The sequence below is a fragment of the Stegostoma tigrinum genome, chromosome 19, assembly GCF_030684315.1.
Source record: "Stegostoma tigrinum isolate sSteTig4 chromosome 19, sSteTig4.hap1, whole genome shotgun sequence".
Taxonomy (NCBI): domain Eukaryota; kingdom Metazoa; phylum Chordata; class Chondrichthyes; order Orectolobiformes; family Stegostomatidae; genus Stegostoma; species Stegostoma tigrinum.
The window spans coordinates 54,981,264-54,996,434 of NC_081372.1; the positions used below are offsets into that span (position 1 = coordinate 54,981,264).

The window sequence follows — 15,171 nt, forward strand, 5'->3', positions numbered from 1 at the left end:
TCAGTTAACTAACACTGACAACATGGGCATTCATGCCTTCTAATCCATCTGCGCAGAGATGTTTTTCATACGTCTGGAGCTAGTGGGACTTGAACTTAGGCCTCCTCGTTCAGAAACAACATAAGCGTAAACTACCCAGTCAGACAGCTGACGATGGAAGATTCTGGAAAGCTCTCCGTCTGACTGGCTGGTAGCAGGTTTAGGATGAGATGAGATGAGCTGATGGACACATTAAAGCTTGGGGCAGCTGCTGCCAAGCCACAGTGGGGGGGAAGACCATTGTCTGAGGTCTTCCTGCTGAAATTAAGTTGGGGTCCGTTCAGTTATCGGACCCTCTTGGTGCTTTAAATGCAAGTAAATACATACAACTGAGAGATGTCTCTGGTTTGTTTGGATAGAGTCAAACTCCAATGTTTGTTTGTTTCCTCGATTTGCTACTGTACAAAACTGAATGGCATTTATGACTATGCATATATAAAGGCACTTCTTGTGAGTAAGTACACTTTTGAAATAAAAAGAGAGATGAATATAAGTAGTGTCCTGCATGAATAAGAAATGCTTTTGCAACAGCACATCATGTCAAATTCTCATCTTTGTTTTTCTTGTAATACAAAGACTGTACAGGCTGTAAAAGTAGATAAAGATTATTTTAATGAACTCTCCTGAACTCTGAACTGTTCAGCACAAAGAGATCCAGTCAATTAAGGCCCTGCCCTCCCACATTGGCCTCAGGAACCACTGTCAATCAGGGTCACTACTCCACATGGGAGTAGTGTCGAACTTCCCATCACACGATTAAAAGCTAGTCATCAATATTACATAAATACAACCTTCATCAACGAACAAAACCAATGTGTTGACTGAACTGACCATTGCACGGACATTATGTGCTGTCCACTGCCCTCAGTTTGCGAGCAGTGCATTTGTAAAGAATGCAAAGTCAGTATTTCTGCAACAGAATTCATCATGACCCCAGTTTAAAATCTGCTCTCTAGGCAAGAAGCAGAAATCCTCCTCTGGTCCCACAAGGCAGCTCAGCTTCCCTCCTACCCACCTCCAACACCACCTACCCAGTCCCTTAGCACCACCACCTGTCCTTTGGTGCTTACATGCCTATTGATTTCACAATATCCTAAAGATGGTGTCCTGCCAGCATCCTGGCCGGATGTTCAGGCTAAGGAAGGGACTGGGGCCTGAATTCTAAATCAAGTCTCTGGAAACCTCCAGGTGTCAGTTTGTCATTTGTTCTGGCCCCTCTTATGGACTGATCCTATCCCACCTCCCTGCGCCCCCAACACCCAGTGAGAACCCACATGATACTGATTATCTTGGATTCTCCAGCATCTGCAGTTCCCATTATCTGTGATCACAATTTTAACCTTACTGCGAAGCCTCTTCCAGGGATGCCTAACCTGAAGAAGTTACCCTCCTCCCTCCGGACCTACCTCAGGGAATCTCTCTCCCATGCAACTCTCTTGTCAGAGCCCTCTCCCCAACCCCCTCTCTGATGAAGGGTCTAGGCCCGAAACGTCAGCTGTGGTGCTCCCGAGATACTACTTGGCCTGCTGTGTTCATCCAGCTTCACATTTTGTTATCTTGGATACTCCAGCATCTGCAGTTCCCTTTATCTGTGATACTGATTATGGTTTGTAACACACGAATTAGAAGTTAAACATTCTGCAAAGCCAAACCGTGCCTGCCTCAACTGGCCAATAAGTGAGCTCTCCACCTGGCTTGTGCTGAGCTGATTTCTCACTCTGTGTTAACAGGGATTTTACATTTGCAGCTCAGCAAGAGTGTGAAGTCAGGCCCATCTTTCTGACAGTCCAACAGAAACACTGAGAGGAGCAGTGTGGATAACCACTTGAGGGTCAATTTTACAAAAGTATAATGTGGGTCTGTCAGTTATCAGACCCTTTTGTTGCTTCCATGTATGTAAGTAGTGTCCTGCAGGAATAAGCAATGCTTTTGCAACAGCACGTAATGGCAAATTCTCATCTTTGTTTATCTTGTAATACAAAGACTGTACAGACTGTAAAAGTAGATAAAGATTTTTTTAATGAATAAAGTATATTTTTGCAATTAAAGAAAGTGTGGCTGGTCGCATGAAACAAACATCTCTGAGCATTAGAAAAGTGTGTATTCGTAACATGCTTGTAACACAAGCAGTGTTCAGTTCCTGAACGTTAACAAGTTGGTATAGCTGGTTGTAATAGTATCAGAGATAATGGGAACTGCAGATGCTGGAGAATTCCAAGATAATCAAATGTGAGGCTGGATGAACACAGCAGGCCAAGCAGCATCTCAGGAGCACAAAAGCTGACGTTTCGGGCCTAGACCCTCTCTGATGAAGGGTCTAGGCCCGAAACGTCAGCTTTTGTGCTCCTGAGATGCTGCTTGGCCTGCTGTGTTCATCCAGCCTCACATTTGATTATCTTGGTATAGCTGGTTGTGGTTGGCATGGTATTGAAAATATCAATGGATAAGTGAGCAATTAAAGTGGCACTGGTTGAACTCACAGCAGTCAACCAGCGCGCTCAACATCAACTAAACTTTGAACTAAGCTGCACAAACTCAGCAAGAATAAAGTTGGGTAAACAGGCACTCTCACTTTTTGGACTGTAAAACCCTGGCTTCACCGGTACAACTGATGTTTGGTCAATGGCCATGGTACTTCGATCAGCCAGTACCTGCTAAGAGAAGTCATTACATGCAATTAGAGCAGCTAATACTTAAACTCAGCCCCCTGATTCACAGATGGGGACGCCAACACTGCAGTACAAGAACACTTATTATGAGTGAGATAGAAAGAATGCTGGAGTCAGAGATAACGCAGTGTGGAGCTGGAGGAACACAGCAGGCCAGGAGCAGGAAATTTGATGTTTCTGTCATGTCAATTTTGGGGTACGGAGGGAGTTTTCAGTACCCCAGAAATAATGCCAGTCACATAATCCAGTATTGAATGTGGGTAAAAAGATCATCATTGTGAAACAGTATCCACAGCTCTCTCGCTCTCTCTCGCCTCCAAGCAGCTGGTAATGTCCAGCAGCAGGGATACTCTGGCACCTCATCACAGCTGAGGAGCTTTCCTCAGAGGTGTACCACCAGCATGGCCTGCCTGAGGATGTGAGCCATCTAAGTGCATGGAGTCTGGAATAATGAAGGAGGAGGCTGATCCTAGAAATAGGACATTGGCTCTGAAGACAGACAGACTGAGGCTTGTGACTCATCCACACAGTTTCCTGACACAACAGACCAGTCACCTTGGGAAAGATGGCCATCTTACAGACTACCACCCCTGGGTAACAATCAAACCTGGTTACAAAGTGATGTTGCTTACAATGTAAGATTGAGACGACATTGCATCTAACTGTCAGCAAACAGTATGAACCTGAAGAAGAACATCAGAAAGGCAACGCATGCTCTTACCTGATTTGGATGTTCCAGGCCCCTGTTACCATGGAATTCAGCAGATGCTGTTGGCACTTGGTAGATCTGACTGTGTGACCGGGGCATGGAGGGCACCTGATAGACATTATCTCTTGCCCCGGAGCTAGGGGTTGAGGACAGGCTTTGATGTTGCTTCGTTGGCGACTGATAGATGTTTTGCTGCGACTGCCTGTGTTGCAAAGAGTAGGATGACGAGTTCAGAGACGGGATATCATACTGTGACCCAGTGAGCAGCTGCAGGCGGTTTCCGGGAGCAATGCCTTGTCGTCCATGCAGAGAGCAACGCCACCATCCCTCATCCCCTTTGACATTTCGTTCTATCACCGTCAGTATGTCTCCTTTACGAAATGCCAGCTCATCAGGCGTCTCTGCTTTGTTGTCATAGAGAGCCTTTGCCATAAGGTTCTGTTACAAGGATAAAGAGACAGTTAGTAAAACGTTTATCAAAACAATGATTTTTCAAAACCGTTTCTGCTATAAATGTAACACCTACAGAAACTCACCGATGCCTCAGTTAAACAATACTCATTCTTCTTTCTATTTCCTTGCCATCTCCCATCTCTGTAATTCCTTCCAGGTCACAATCCTCTGAGATACCAGTCTTCATATCATTCCAAAATATTGCACATTCTCGATTCTATCACACCACCATTGGAACCCTGACTCTGAAAATTCCCTCCCTACATACCTGTGTCTCATGTTCTTCTTAATGGCACCCCTAAAAATTGTACATTTTTCATAAAGCTTTTGGGCAAGAGCCGATATCTCTATGGTTTTTTTTTGTGTGGACGAGCGTCAATTTTGATCTAACTATGCTCATAGGGCAGCACAGTGGCTCAGTGGTTAGCACTGCAGCCTCACAGCACCAGGGATGCGGGTTCAATTCCAGCCTCAGGTGACTGTCTGTGTGGAGTTTGTATGTTCTCCCTGAGTCTGCCTGGGTTTCCTCTGACAGCTCCGATTTCCTCCCACAGCCCACAAGATGTGCAGGTTGGGTGGATTACCCATCGTGTCCAGGGATGAGCAGGCTCGGTGGGTTAGCCATGGGAAATGCAGGGTTATAGGGATTTGATAGTGGAGTGAGTCTGGGTGGGATTCCCTTCAGGAGGGTCTGAATGGGCTAGATGGGCCAAGTGGCCTGCTTCCACATTGTAGAGATTCTACAGTCAAGAAGAAAAAGAACCCAGGAGATCTTGAGGAAGTGTCTCAGAGACATGGATTGTAGTTAATGAATGAATCTTCACTGGGATTCTTGGCTCACCTTTGAAAAAGCAACCTTCTGTTGCCAGTTTCTCCCAGAAAGTTGCTCACCATCCAAAGCTATTAGTAGTAGGTGAGCATCTTAGTAGCTTTCTGCACTGTTTACCAACAGTTACTCTTGTACCTTACACAGTTTACCCTTAAAATGCAAGCAAATCACATCTGCCTTTCTGAACTGTAAGCATTATTTGTTTACTCAGCTTGATAGTTAGAATAGGTCAGCTACAAATCCATTCTGATCCAGGGTGAACAATACATAATTACAGATCCCTGGAGACGGAAATCTAATGTGGTTATTTTACTGAGTGACGTCTGAGTACCATGTGTTTAGACCACCCAGTCTAAAGAAATGATGATGATGGAAGAAAAGAAAGATTTCCATTTCTTTGACCAAAGCTGAGCACGTTTCCAGTTACCACATTTCTAATCTTGTTTAATTAATCATCGATATGTTTCCCCATCTCTGGTCACTGAATCAATTTAAAGAAGGGCAGCGGGATCATAATGTCGGAATTGTCCCCTTTGGTAGGGGGAACTGAAAAGCAACACATTATTAAATGGAGAGGAACTGCAGAACTCAGTGATACAGAGGGATCACCATGTCCTGGTAAATAAACCACAAAATATTGGTACACGGGTTCAGCAAGAGATTAGGGAGGTAAATGAAATATTGATATTTACTGCAAAGGAAATGAAATATAAAAGTGGGGATGTCTTATAGCTGCTGTACACAGCCATGGTGAGACCACTTTCGGATATTGTGTTCAGTCTTATTGTTTGAAGAAAAGGAAACATTTGCGTTAGAAGCAGCTCTGAAAATGTTCACTCCACCCAGTTCAGAGGTAAAAGGCTTTGCTTGCAAAGAACTGTTGACCTGTTTTCATTGGAGTTTAGAAAAATCAGAGATGATCACGTGAAAAACTAATAAGATCATGAGAGAACTTGAAAGAGTGGACTCCAGGAAGATGTTCCCTCTCAGTGAAAACAGGAAAGAGTGTAAAATAGCAGATCTCCTTTTTAAGACAGGGCTGAACTTTTTTTTTTCTCCCAGGTAGTCCTTAATTTATGGAATTGTTTCCCCAGGAAACAGTGAAGGCTGGGTCATTGCATTTATTTAGATAGAGTTCTGGCCAATGGAGTCATGGGGGCAGACAGGAAAGTGCAGTTGAAACCCCAACCAGATTGTATCAAACGGAAGAACAGCTTTGAAATGCTGACGGGGCTACTATTGCTCCTAAGTCATATATTCATGTGAATTACTGCTCTTATATGAACTGAATAGCCAAGTGGTAGAAAGTCACTAGGATGGGATTCCTGGGAACTGGAAATAGAACAAGTTATGTGTGTTTTTTAAAAATGAAAATTCAACAAGAATGAGAATGAAGATCGGCATGGGACATAATGCTTTATATTTTTGTTCAAAGTTAAAAATAACCTTCATTGTATTTACAATTATGTCAATGAGAAGTGTAGACAGAACATTGGGAGTCCAACCACGTATTTTAATCACACTAACTTCAGTTAAGCAACTTTAATGTTTAATTGGAACTATCTATTGAACCAACAAATTGAATCGATCTGCTGCACTGGAGTCACTTTCCCCCATGTGTCACCTACTTAAGAAGGTTCTATTCAGCAAGACAGTATCACTGTCAGTGGAATCACTAATGCTCTGTAAGAGGGTCTAGGTGCCCTCAGTGACAAAACAAAAGCATTTCCAATCCCTTGTTGAGGCCAACAATGTACCTTTGGCTTTAAAATGGCCAGTTGTCAATTTTCCTCCGACATAATGAAATTTCCATGAACATCATACAAAGTCACAGGCTAGCCACTAACTATGTGTGCGAGTTACTCAAACAGGGGACCTAGACTACACACATGGTGGTGTGTTATATACATGGGTTGTCAAATTCCTCTCACAATGAAGAGTTTGTATTGGCCTAAACTCACATAATCTCATACATTTCTGGTCCAGTTAACCGATCTCTGGCATGCAACTATGTATAAGGTTTTATTCTATTTCTATATTAACTTCTCCAATAGGAAATTTGAGGTATATTCTTCCCCCTTAACTTCAGGAATAAATTATTGACAAATCTAGAAAGTGAGGGCATAGATTGCAAATGATGTGGAGAGGATGCAAGAATAATGGTCGAAAAATCTTTTCCACACAGTGGGTTGTTCGAGTATGGAAAATGCTGTCTGGAAATATGGTAGAGGAAGGTTAAATTGAGCCATTTAAGAGGGTACTGAATAATTATTTGGATAGAAATGGGGCGTAAGGCTATGGTGGCAAAGCAGGAGACCAGCACTAGGTATTGATGCTTGTCCGAAGAGCTGGTGCAGACACGATGGGCTGAACGGTCACATTCTGCATTATAATAATTGTATGACTCGGAAATCATGACACAAAAGGATCCAGTAATTTATTTCCAAAAGGCAATGGCATTGCAAACACCAAGCGACAGCAATATCTTGCCTGTAAAGGAAAAGTTGGAGAATCACTTTTGAGAAGATATCACTTTCACCTCTAAACACTCACTTGCTCCTCTGAATATGCACTGAATGTTCACCAAGATATTCACTCTCTATCTTGCAAGTCAGGCCAAAATGAGGCCACTATTTCCAATGACAATATTAAAGGATCCAGATACATTGAGGAGCAATCAAATGCAAATCCTTTTCCAGACCTAAATTGGCTGCTACCCCATGCATTTCAATTTTATTAGGGTTAATATTACAGATGTTGCTTTTCTCTCCCCTCCCAAGCCTCACAAATTTGCAGGCTCTACCTCAAAGTATTTTACGTGTGTGAGTAATCCCGTTTCATGCATGGTACTGTTTGTCTCACAAAAGGCGTCTCGTGGTCGGACTGCTTATATATTGAGAAGACTGATGCCATTGTCTTCCGTTCTGCCACAAAACTGCATTCCCACGCCACCGATTCCATGCTTCACCCTGGCAAGCGAACGAGGCTACACCACATTGTTCACAACCTTGGTGGCATATCTTGCCTCAAGGTTTAGCTTCTGACCCCGTACCTGCACAATCAAAAATCCACTTCTGTATCTGCCAATCTCTGTTCATCTGCTGAAACACTCATCCATGCTACTGTCAATACGTAGACTATTTCAGTACAATGGTGGCCTACCTTCCACATTGTAACCTCAGTAAATCTGAGGTCTCTCCACCTCCTGCTGATCCACACCACCTTTTGCCAAATCCTGTCCAATTTCCTACATGGGCCAGCTCCTGGATAAGCAGTGCCTCAATTTAAAAGTCCTCATCCTTATTCGAATTCCTCCTTGGTCTCACCTGTCCCCATCTTTGTAATCTCCTCCATCTCCAAGATAACTGCACTCCCCAGTTTCGACCTCTTCAGTAGCTCCAATTTTAATTGCTTCACCATTGGTGAGTGTGCCCTAAACTTAAAAGTTCCGGAATACCCTCCCTTGCCATTTCCATAGTTCTCTATCTTTCAAGATAGTCTTTCAAACATCTATGTTCAAGTGCGATTTTGGTCATCTGCCCTAACATATTCTTATAGAGTTTGGTGTCAATACTAAGGGGAGTTGATGGCCTATTGCTGGACTGTTAATTCAGAAACTGGTGGAATGTTTTAGGCACCCAGGTTCAAATCCCACCCACAGCAGACGGTGGAATTTAAATTCAATAAAAATCTGGAATTAAAAGCATAATGATGTCCATAAATCCACTGCCTGTTGTTGGGAAAAACTCAATTTGTTCACTAATGTCCTTTAGGAAAGGCAACTGCCATCCTTACTGAAATAACACCACAGAGGCTGGTATCCTGTCACCAAGTCCCCCTCTATTTACACATCTATAGTAGTTGGCACTGGTCTGGCTTCCTCAGAGCAACCTCTCAAAGTGAATAGAACATCTGACACTGTCAGCCAGGGCTCCCTGACAGGGGCTGTTAATCTGGTCCAAACAAGAAACTCATTCTATGATGCCCACATGGCTGACTTCATCATAATCACTGCACTTATGTGAACACAGGTCATAGAACATAGAACATTACACAGCAGTACAAGCCCTTCAGCACTCAATGTTGCGCCGACCTGTGAAACCAATCTGAAGCCCATCTAACCTACACTATTCCATTATCATCCATATGTTTATCCAATGACCATTTAAACGCCCTTAAAGTTGGCAAGTCTACCACTGTTGCTGGCAGGGCATTCCATGCCCTTACTACGCTCTGAGTAAAGAACCCACCTCTGACATCTATCCTATACCTATCACCCCTCAATTTAAAACTATGTCTCCTTGTGCTAGCCATCACCATCCAAGGAAAAAGGCTCTCACTGTGCGCCCTATCTAGTCCTCTGATCATCTTGTAAGTCTCTTCACCTCTTAACCTTCTTCTAACGAAAACAGCCTCAAGTCCCTCAGCCTTTCCTCATAGGACCTTCCCTCCATATCAGGCAACATCCTGGTAAATCTCCTCTGCACCCTTTCCAATGCTTCCACATTCTTCCTATAATGCGGCGACCAGAACTGCACACAATACTCCAAGTGCGGCCGCACTAGAGTTTTGTACAGCTGCAACATGACCTCATGGCTCCGAAACTCAATCCCTCTACCAATAAAACGTAACACACCGTACACCTTCTTAACAACCCTATCAACCTGGGTAGCAACTTTCAGGGATCTATGCACATGGACACCAAGATCTCTCTGCTCATCCACGCGACCAAGAATCTTCCATTAGCCCAGTATTCTGTGTTCCTGTTATTCCTTCCAAAGTGAATCATCTTATACTTTTCCGCATTAAACTCCATTTGCTACCTCTCAGTCCAGCTCTGCAGCTTATCTATGTCCCTCTGTAACCTGCAATATCCTTCCGCACTATCCATAACTCCACTGACTTTAGTGTCGTCTCCAAATTTACTAACCCATCCTTCTATGCCTGGTCTGGCCTACGTGACTCCTGACCCACAACAATGCCGTTGACTCTTAACTGCTTTCTCGGCAGCTAGAGATGGGCAATAAATGCTGCCAACATCCCATAAATGAATGAAAAAAAATTATAATGCTTCTTTGAAGTGCCTTGAGACCAAGCATTAAAGGTGCTATAAAAATATAAATAATTGTTATTGATCTATTTTTATTCAGTGAGGTAAATCTACAGCACAAATCATGGATTTAGAAGAAAGATTTTCATGTCCGCATTGACCCATATTCACTGGGTTATCTTCCCCTCGGTTGTGTTAGTATTTGAAGCATTCACTCACCACAACCAAACACTTGCCATTCAACAACAGCTGGTTGGAGGTTATGAGAATCAAATCAGTTTGCCAACTCAGCTGATGTTCAGAGCCTGAGGGCTGTTGCTGAGTTGATGTCATGTAATGTACAGACATGTGGAAAGGCTGTGACAAAAGCTGCATTATTCACAGTTACATCACCCCTTTTTGCCCAGAGAATGTCAGCTGGAACTGACCCACAGCACTGCTGCTTATCACATCCCACACATGTTTGTTCCTGGCTATTTTTATATCCTCATCAAATTCATTCAAGAGCCTGTCATGTTCGTGTTTGAAGGAGCAAATTTGCCTTTGAACCAATGTCAGCTGTCTCTCATTTTCCATCACCACACGCTGCAAACATGAAGTAGCATCAGCCATATGTTTATCCAATGACCATTTAAATGCCCTTAAAGTTGGCAAGTCTACTACTGTTGCTGGCAGGGCATTCCACGCCCTTACTACGCTCTGAGTAAAGAACCTACCTCTGACATCTGTCCTAAATCTATCACCCCTCAATTTAAAGCTATGTCCCCTTGTGCTAGCCATCACCATCCGAGGAAAAAGGCTCTCACTGTCCACCCTATCTAATCCTCTGATCATCTTGTAAGTCTCTTCACCTCTTAACCTTCTTCTAACAAAAACAGCCTCAAGTCCCTCAGCCTTTCCTGATAAGACCTTCCCCCCATAGCAGGCAACATCCTGGTAAATCTCCTCTGCAGATCCCCTTCAAAAAACCCAAGGGGAAACATGGCATGAGTGTTGCATTTTACACTGAAGTCCTTATCTTACCCAAGTGATCAATATTGTCACAACCAGTCACAATTCCAATACTGGAAGCCAACATTGTTATTGCCTGATTTTGCCTTCACTTCACAATCTGCACATACCTATTTCAAGATGGAGTCACTAGAACTGTTGTCACTAGCAGTATCCTGGCTCATTTTGCCTGTTTGCAATGACTTTACTACTTCTCCATCCAAGAATACCTTAGCAATGTAGAGCAGACATCAAAAATTGAGCCTTCCTTGGTCTGTGTGGTTCAGGGTAACACTAAATACCCCATTAGCCATCAGGTCATTGGTAGAGCTCCTACTTAAGGGGGAAGATGCACTGGGAAGAGGGAAGGGTCCTAAATGATATCACTAGAAAGTATTATAGCAACACTTGTATGATACTATAATGTCTTTGAAATATTGTGTGTGTAAAAAAAAAACAATAGCCCAGTTGGTTCTGTAGTTCATTGCTGAGCTCTGTAGATGAGGTAAGGGTCAGGCTTTGTCTCTCTTAAGCTAAATCAGTTGATTTCCGCTGGGCAGTGTTCCAGTGCAGAAATTGGCACAGGGTTTGGATATGACAGGAAGCCACCTGAATGGATACTCCTGATTACTCTCCAGTGACCCTGACAGGAGAAACACCTACACGGATAGGGACCAAGGATAGGATGAGTTTGAGCCGTGACATTTCCATGGTGAAACAACTGAGCTACTGGGATTCAATGCACAGAGCCCCACTCAGGCAGGGTACCAGAGGTCACTCAGCATCTGTGGAAGCGTGGGTGAACTTCAGGAGAGGAGGTGCAGGTAATGAGGGGAGAAAATTAGCTGGATTGTGTTGGGAAGAAAGGTCACTGGACTCTAAACAGTAACTCTACTTTCTCTCCACAGATGCTGAGTTTTTTCAGCAATTTCTATTTTTGTCTCTGATTTCCAGTATCCGCAGTTCTTTGGGGGGTTTTTTTCTGGATTTTTTATCCATCTGCTTCTTTCTCCTATTGGGTGTTCTTAGATGTGCTAGGTGTGACATATCTGTTCCATGCCTTTGGAAATACGAGCCAGCTCTCGGAGACTAACCTAGTGTTTCCTCCTGCACTCAGTGGTCTGCAGCCTGGTGTGCAGACCTTCCTCACTTTCTATTCTAGGACATTTTGCTTTTGTTTCTGATACTTTTCATTCCTACATCCCCCTGTGCCATGTGCATTTTTGAAGATGTTGAAGATGTTTCATCTCACTCAGGAATTTTTCACTTCCTCGTTTACGGGCATAAAGGCAGAGAGCAGCTTCACTTTGACCTCATAATCTGCCCTGTCCCCAATCCACAACTGCCCTTGCCACCCTCACCTTACTAACCCTTCACATCCCAGCCAAAACTCACCCCCTGCAGCCACATAAACCACCCCCACAAACCACATTCTAACCCCACCCCAAAAACAGCCACACCACAATCTTGTCTCCCCGCAAACCAGCCTGATCACAGCAGCACATCCACGTCCTAATAAATGTACAAATTAAGAGAAGTAGACTATTCACGTCCCACAGACTTGCTCTACTATTCACTAAGATTCTGGGTGTGACCTGGACTTCTCATTTCCACCTACCCCAAATAACTATCTCTATTAGTCAAGAATCTATCCTTCCCTTAAAAATATATTGTGACACCTCCGCTAGAGAAGAGAGTTCCACATGCTAATGGCTGAGAGAAAAAAATACTTCATCCCCATCATAACTGGGAGGACCATAATGTTGAAACTGTATTATCCAGTTCTAGTCTCTTCCAAACGGAAAAGTATCCTTTCAGCTCCCACACCATGAAATCACCGTAGGACCTGAAACTGTCTGAATAAGACCACCTTTCGTTCTTCTAAACTCCAATAGGCCCACCTAGTCCAATCTTTCTTCACAAGGCAATTGTGCTCCATATCACTATTAGTCAACTGATCTTTCACTGAACTGTTCTTAAAACATTCACATCCTTTTTTTAAATAAGGAGACAAAACTTTACTCAGAGCTCCAGATGTGATCTCACCAACCCTCTATACAAGTGTTGGGAACCATCCCTACTTAGGTATTCCATTTCCCTTACAATAAAATACTTTCACCTATCCCAAACAAGCCCACATTCCCCTCCACCTACCCCAGCAAATTACACTATTGCAATGAGTTGCCCAACTGCACAGCAGTTCAATATGTGGAAAAGTGTGAACCAAGGGTGAGTGCAAATGAAAGATTCCGTCTGAGCACTACAACATACGGCTGATGCAGAAGGTGGTGCAAAAACAGAATCTGTTTTGTTACATTAAAGGAATAACCAGGGCAACGCTGCTTAAATTTTATATACTATTGAACAATGAAGGAAAATAAGTAAACAATTTTACTGTTTTTGTGCACAGATGCACTTGCATACCCACTGGATCTAGTTTGGGACAATACCTGATATTGGGTTTAAGGAGCGCACTACTGTCCCTGCCAGAGAGAAGTGATTAAGAGGAGTTGGTGTTCCAACCTTAGAATCACAACATCCCTACACAGTGTGGAAGCAGGCCATTCAGCCCACTGAGTCCAACCTGACCCTCCAAAGTGCATCCCACCCATACCCACACCCACACCCACACCCTACCCCTGTAATCCATGCATTTCCCATGGCTAATCCACCTAGCCTGCACATCCCTTAACACTATGGGCATTTAGCATGGCCAATCCACTTAACCTGCACATCTTTGGATTTTGGGAGGAACCTGGAGGAAACTCAAGCAAACATGGGGAGAATATACAAACTCCACACAGATATTTGCCCAAGGGTGGAATTGAACCTGGGTCCTGGTGCTGTGAGGTAGCAGTGCTAAACACTGAACCACCGAGCTGACCTCAAAAGGATCACGTGAAGTATTCTCACATATCCTCCAGCCAACCATAGCGCACCCAGTCAAATAGCCTTTGTCCCATCTGAAATATTTTCACAATTGATAGACAAAGCATTTTTTTTTAAATGAGAAAACGCTCCACAAATTATTTAATTCCTTAAATGATTTTCCGCTCTTCTGCCCACAACAGTTTCAAAAAGATTGATCTTCAATTTCTGGAGACTCTAGGACAATTCATCGAGTGATTACCTCACAGTGCTGTGGGAATGTAAACTAAGGAGGTTTAGGTGACCAAATGGAGGAGCTTAGCAGTGCTGTGTCAATGTGATCCTATCAATAAACCAGAGTCCTGGGAGAGAAAACAGATGTCCATTCAAATCTCATTCTTGTAAACTGATAATTTGAATTCAATTTGTGAAAATTTAGAAATAAAACAAGAATTGGTCCTGAAATAACCAAGAAGCTGTCAGATTTGGGAAAAATCCAAGTGGTTGACTCATGTCCATTAGGGAACAAAAGCTATTCTTCTTTGCCATTCCAGTCTATATCCTGCCTCCAATGACTAGTTGTTAAATGATCTATCAAAACACTCAGTGGCATCAAGCCATGAGATAGGCCATCACCACCTTCTCAGACTGATGGGAGATTGGTGTTTCATTCAGTCTTGATAGCAGGATTTACACCCTTGACGTGATTGTATTGGCAATCACATCATATTTAAGCATATTGTCATTGGTGAAATGTTATCTAATGTTTGAATTCAGAAAGGAAGCTACATTTTTTCCCTATTTGCCCTGCATCTCTTCGAGAAGTTTGCAGAAGTGGGAGGTGTGAAGAAGGCTCTACTCAGGCTGTGATGAGTATGGAGCTGGCTTGTCTTTTTCACTTTATCATTTTTGTCAAATCGACAAATAATCTTTGGCTGCAACCAATGTCCTTCACACTCCTCTGCTTGAATTTATTGCTGCAATGTGTAAGATTCATTGTCCATCTTGATTCACACTATGTCCTCAGCCCATGAACTGGGTGACAATCAAGCGCTTCATGGTACCACTACCACCTGTTAACTCAGCACAGACTAGGAATTGAATCAAGGGCCTATTAGCTTTGTACCAGATAAAGCAGCACATTTGCCTACTGAGCAAGTAGGGAGCAGCACTTTAACCAGCTTGGATAGATTAAATTGTCCATCATGTTCAGGGATGTGTAGATTAGGTGGGTTATGGGTTATGGGGGATGGGTCTGAGTGAGGTGCTGCGAGGGTCGGTGTGGACTTGTTGGACCAAAGGGCCTGTTTCCACACTGTAGGGATTCTATGATCCATCCAACCAGAGTTGGCGACTCTCCATCAAAGGGGAAAGCCAGCCTCTCATGGAGCCACAATAACTGTGCTACAGCTCGGAGTGTGACCAGTAAAAATGCCGGAAGTAAGATTATGAGATATGCTCACACAATAAGGTACAATAGTGACACTATTTTATGCTACTGGTGCAGAGCAAGAGATGTTCAGTTCTGAAGAAGGGTCATTGGACCCTAGACATTAACTCTGCT

At 43.3% G+C, this 15,171-nt stretch overlaps 1 protein-coding gene across 2 annotated transcripts in view; it reads right to left on the reverse strand.

The window, feature by feature from the left end:
* Nucleotides 1–15,171, reverse strand: part of LOC125461399 (enhancer of filamentation 1-like) — a 126,507-nt gene that overhangs the window by 55,773 nt on the left and 55,563 nt on the right. For both annotated transcript variants that reach the window (XM_048550130.2, XM_048550128.2), the window contains exon 2: nt 3,430–3,855. In XM_048550130.2, coding sequence (XP_048406087.1) covers nt 3,430–3,855 — 426 coding nt within the window. The remainder of the gene's footprint in view (nt 1–3,429; nt 3,856–15,171) is intronic.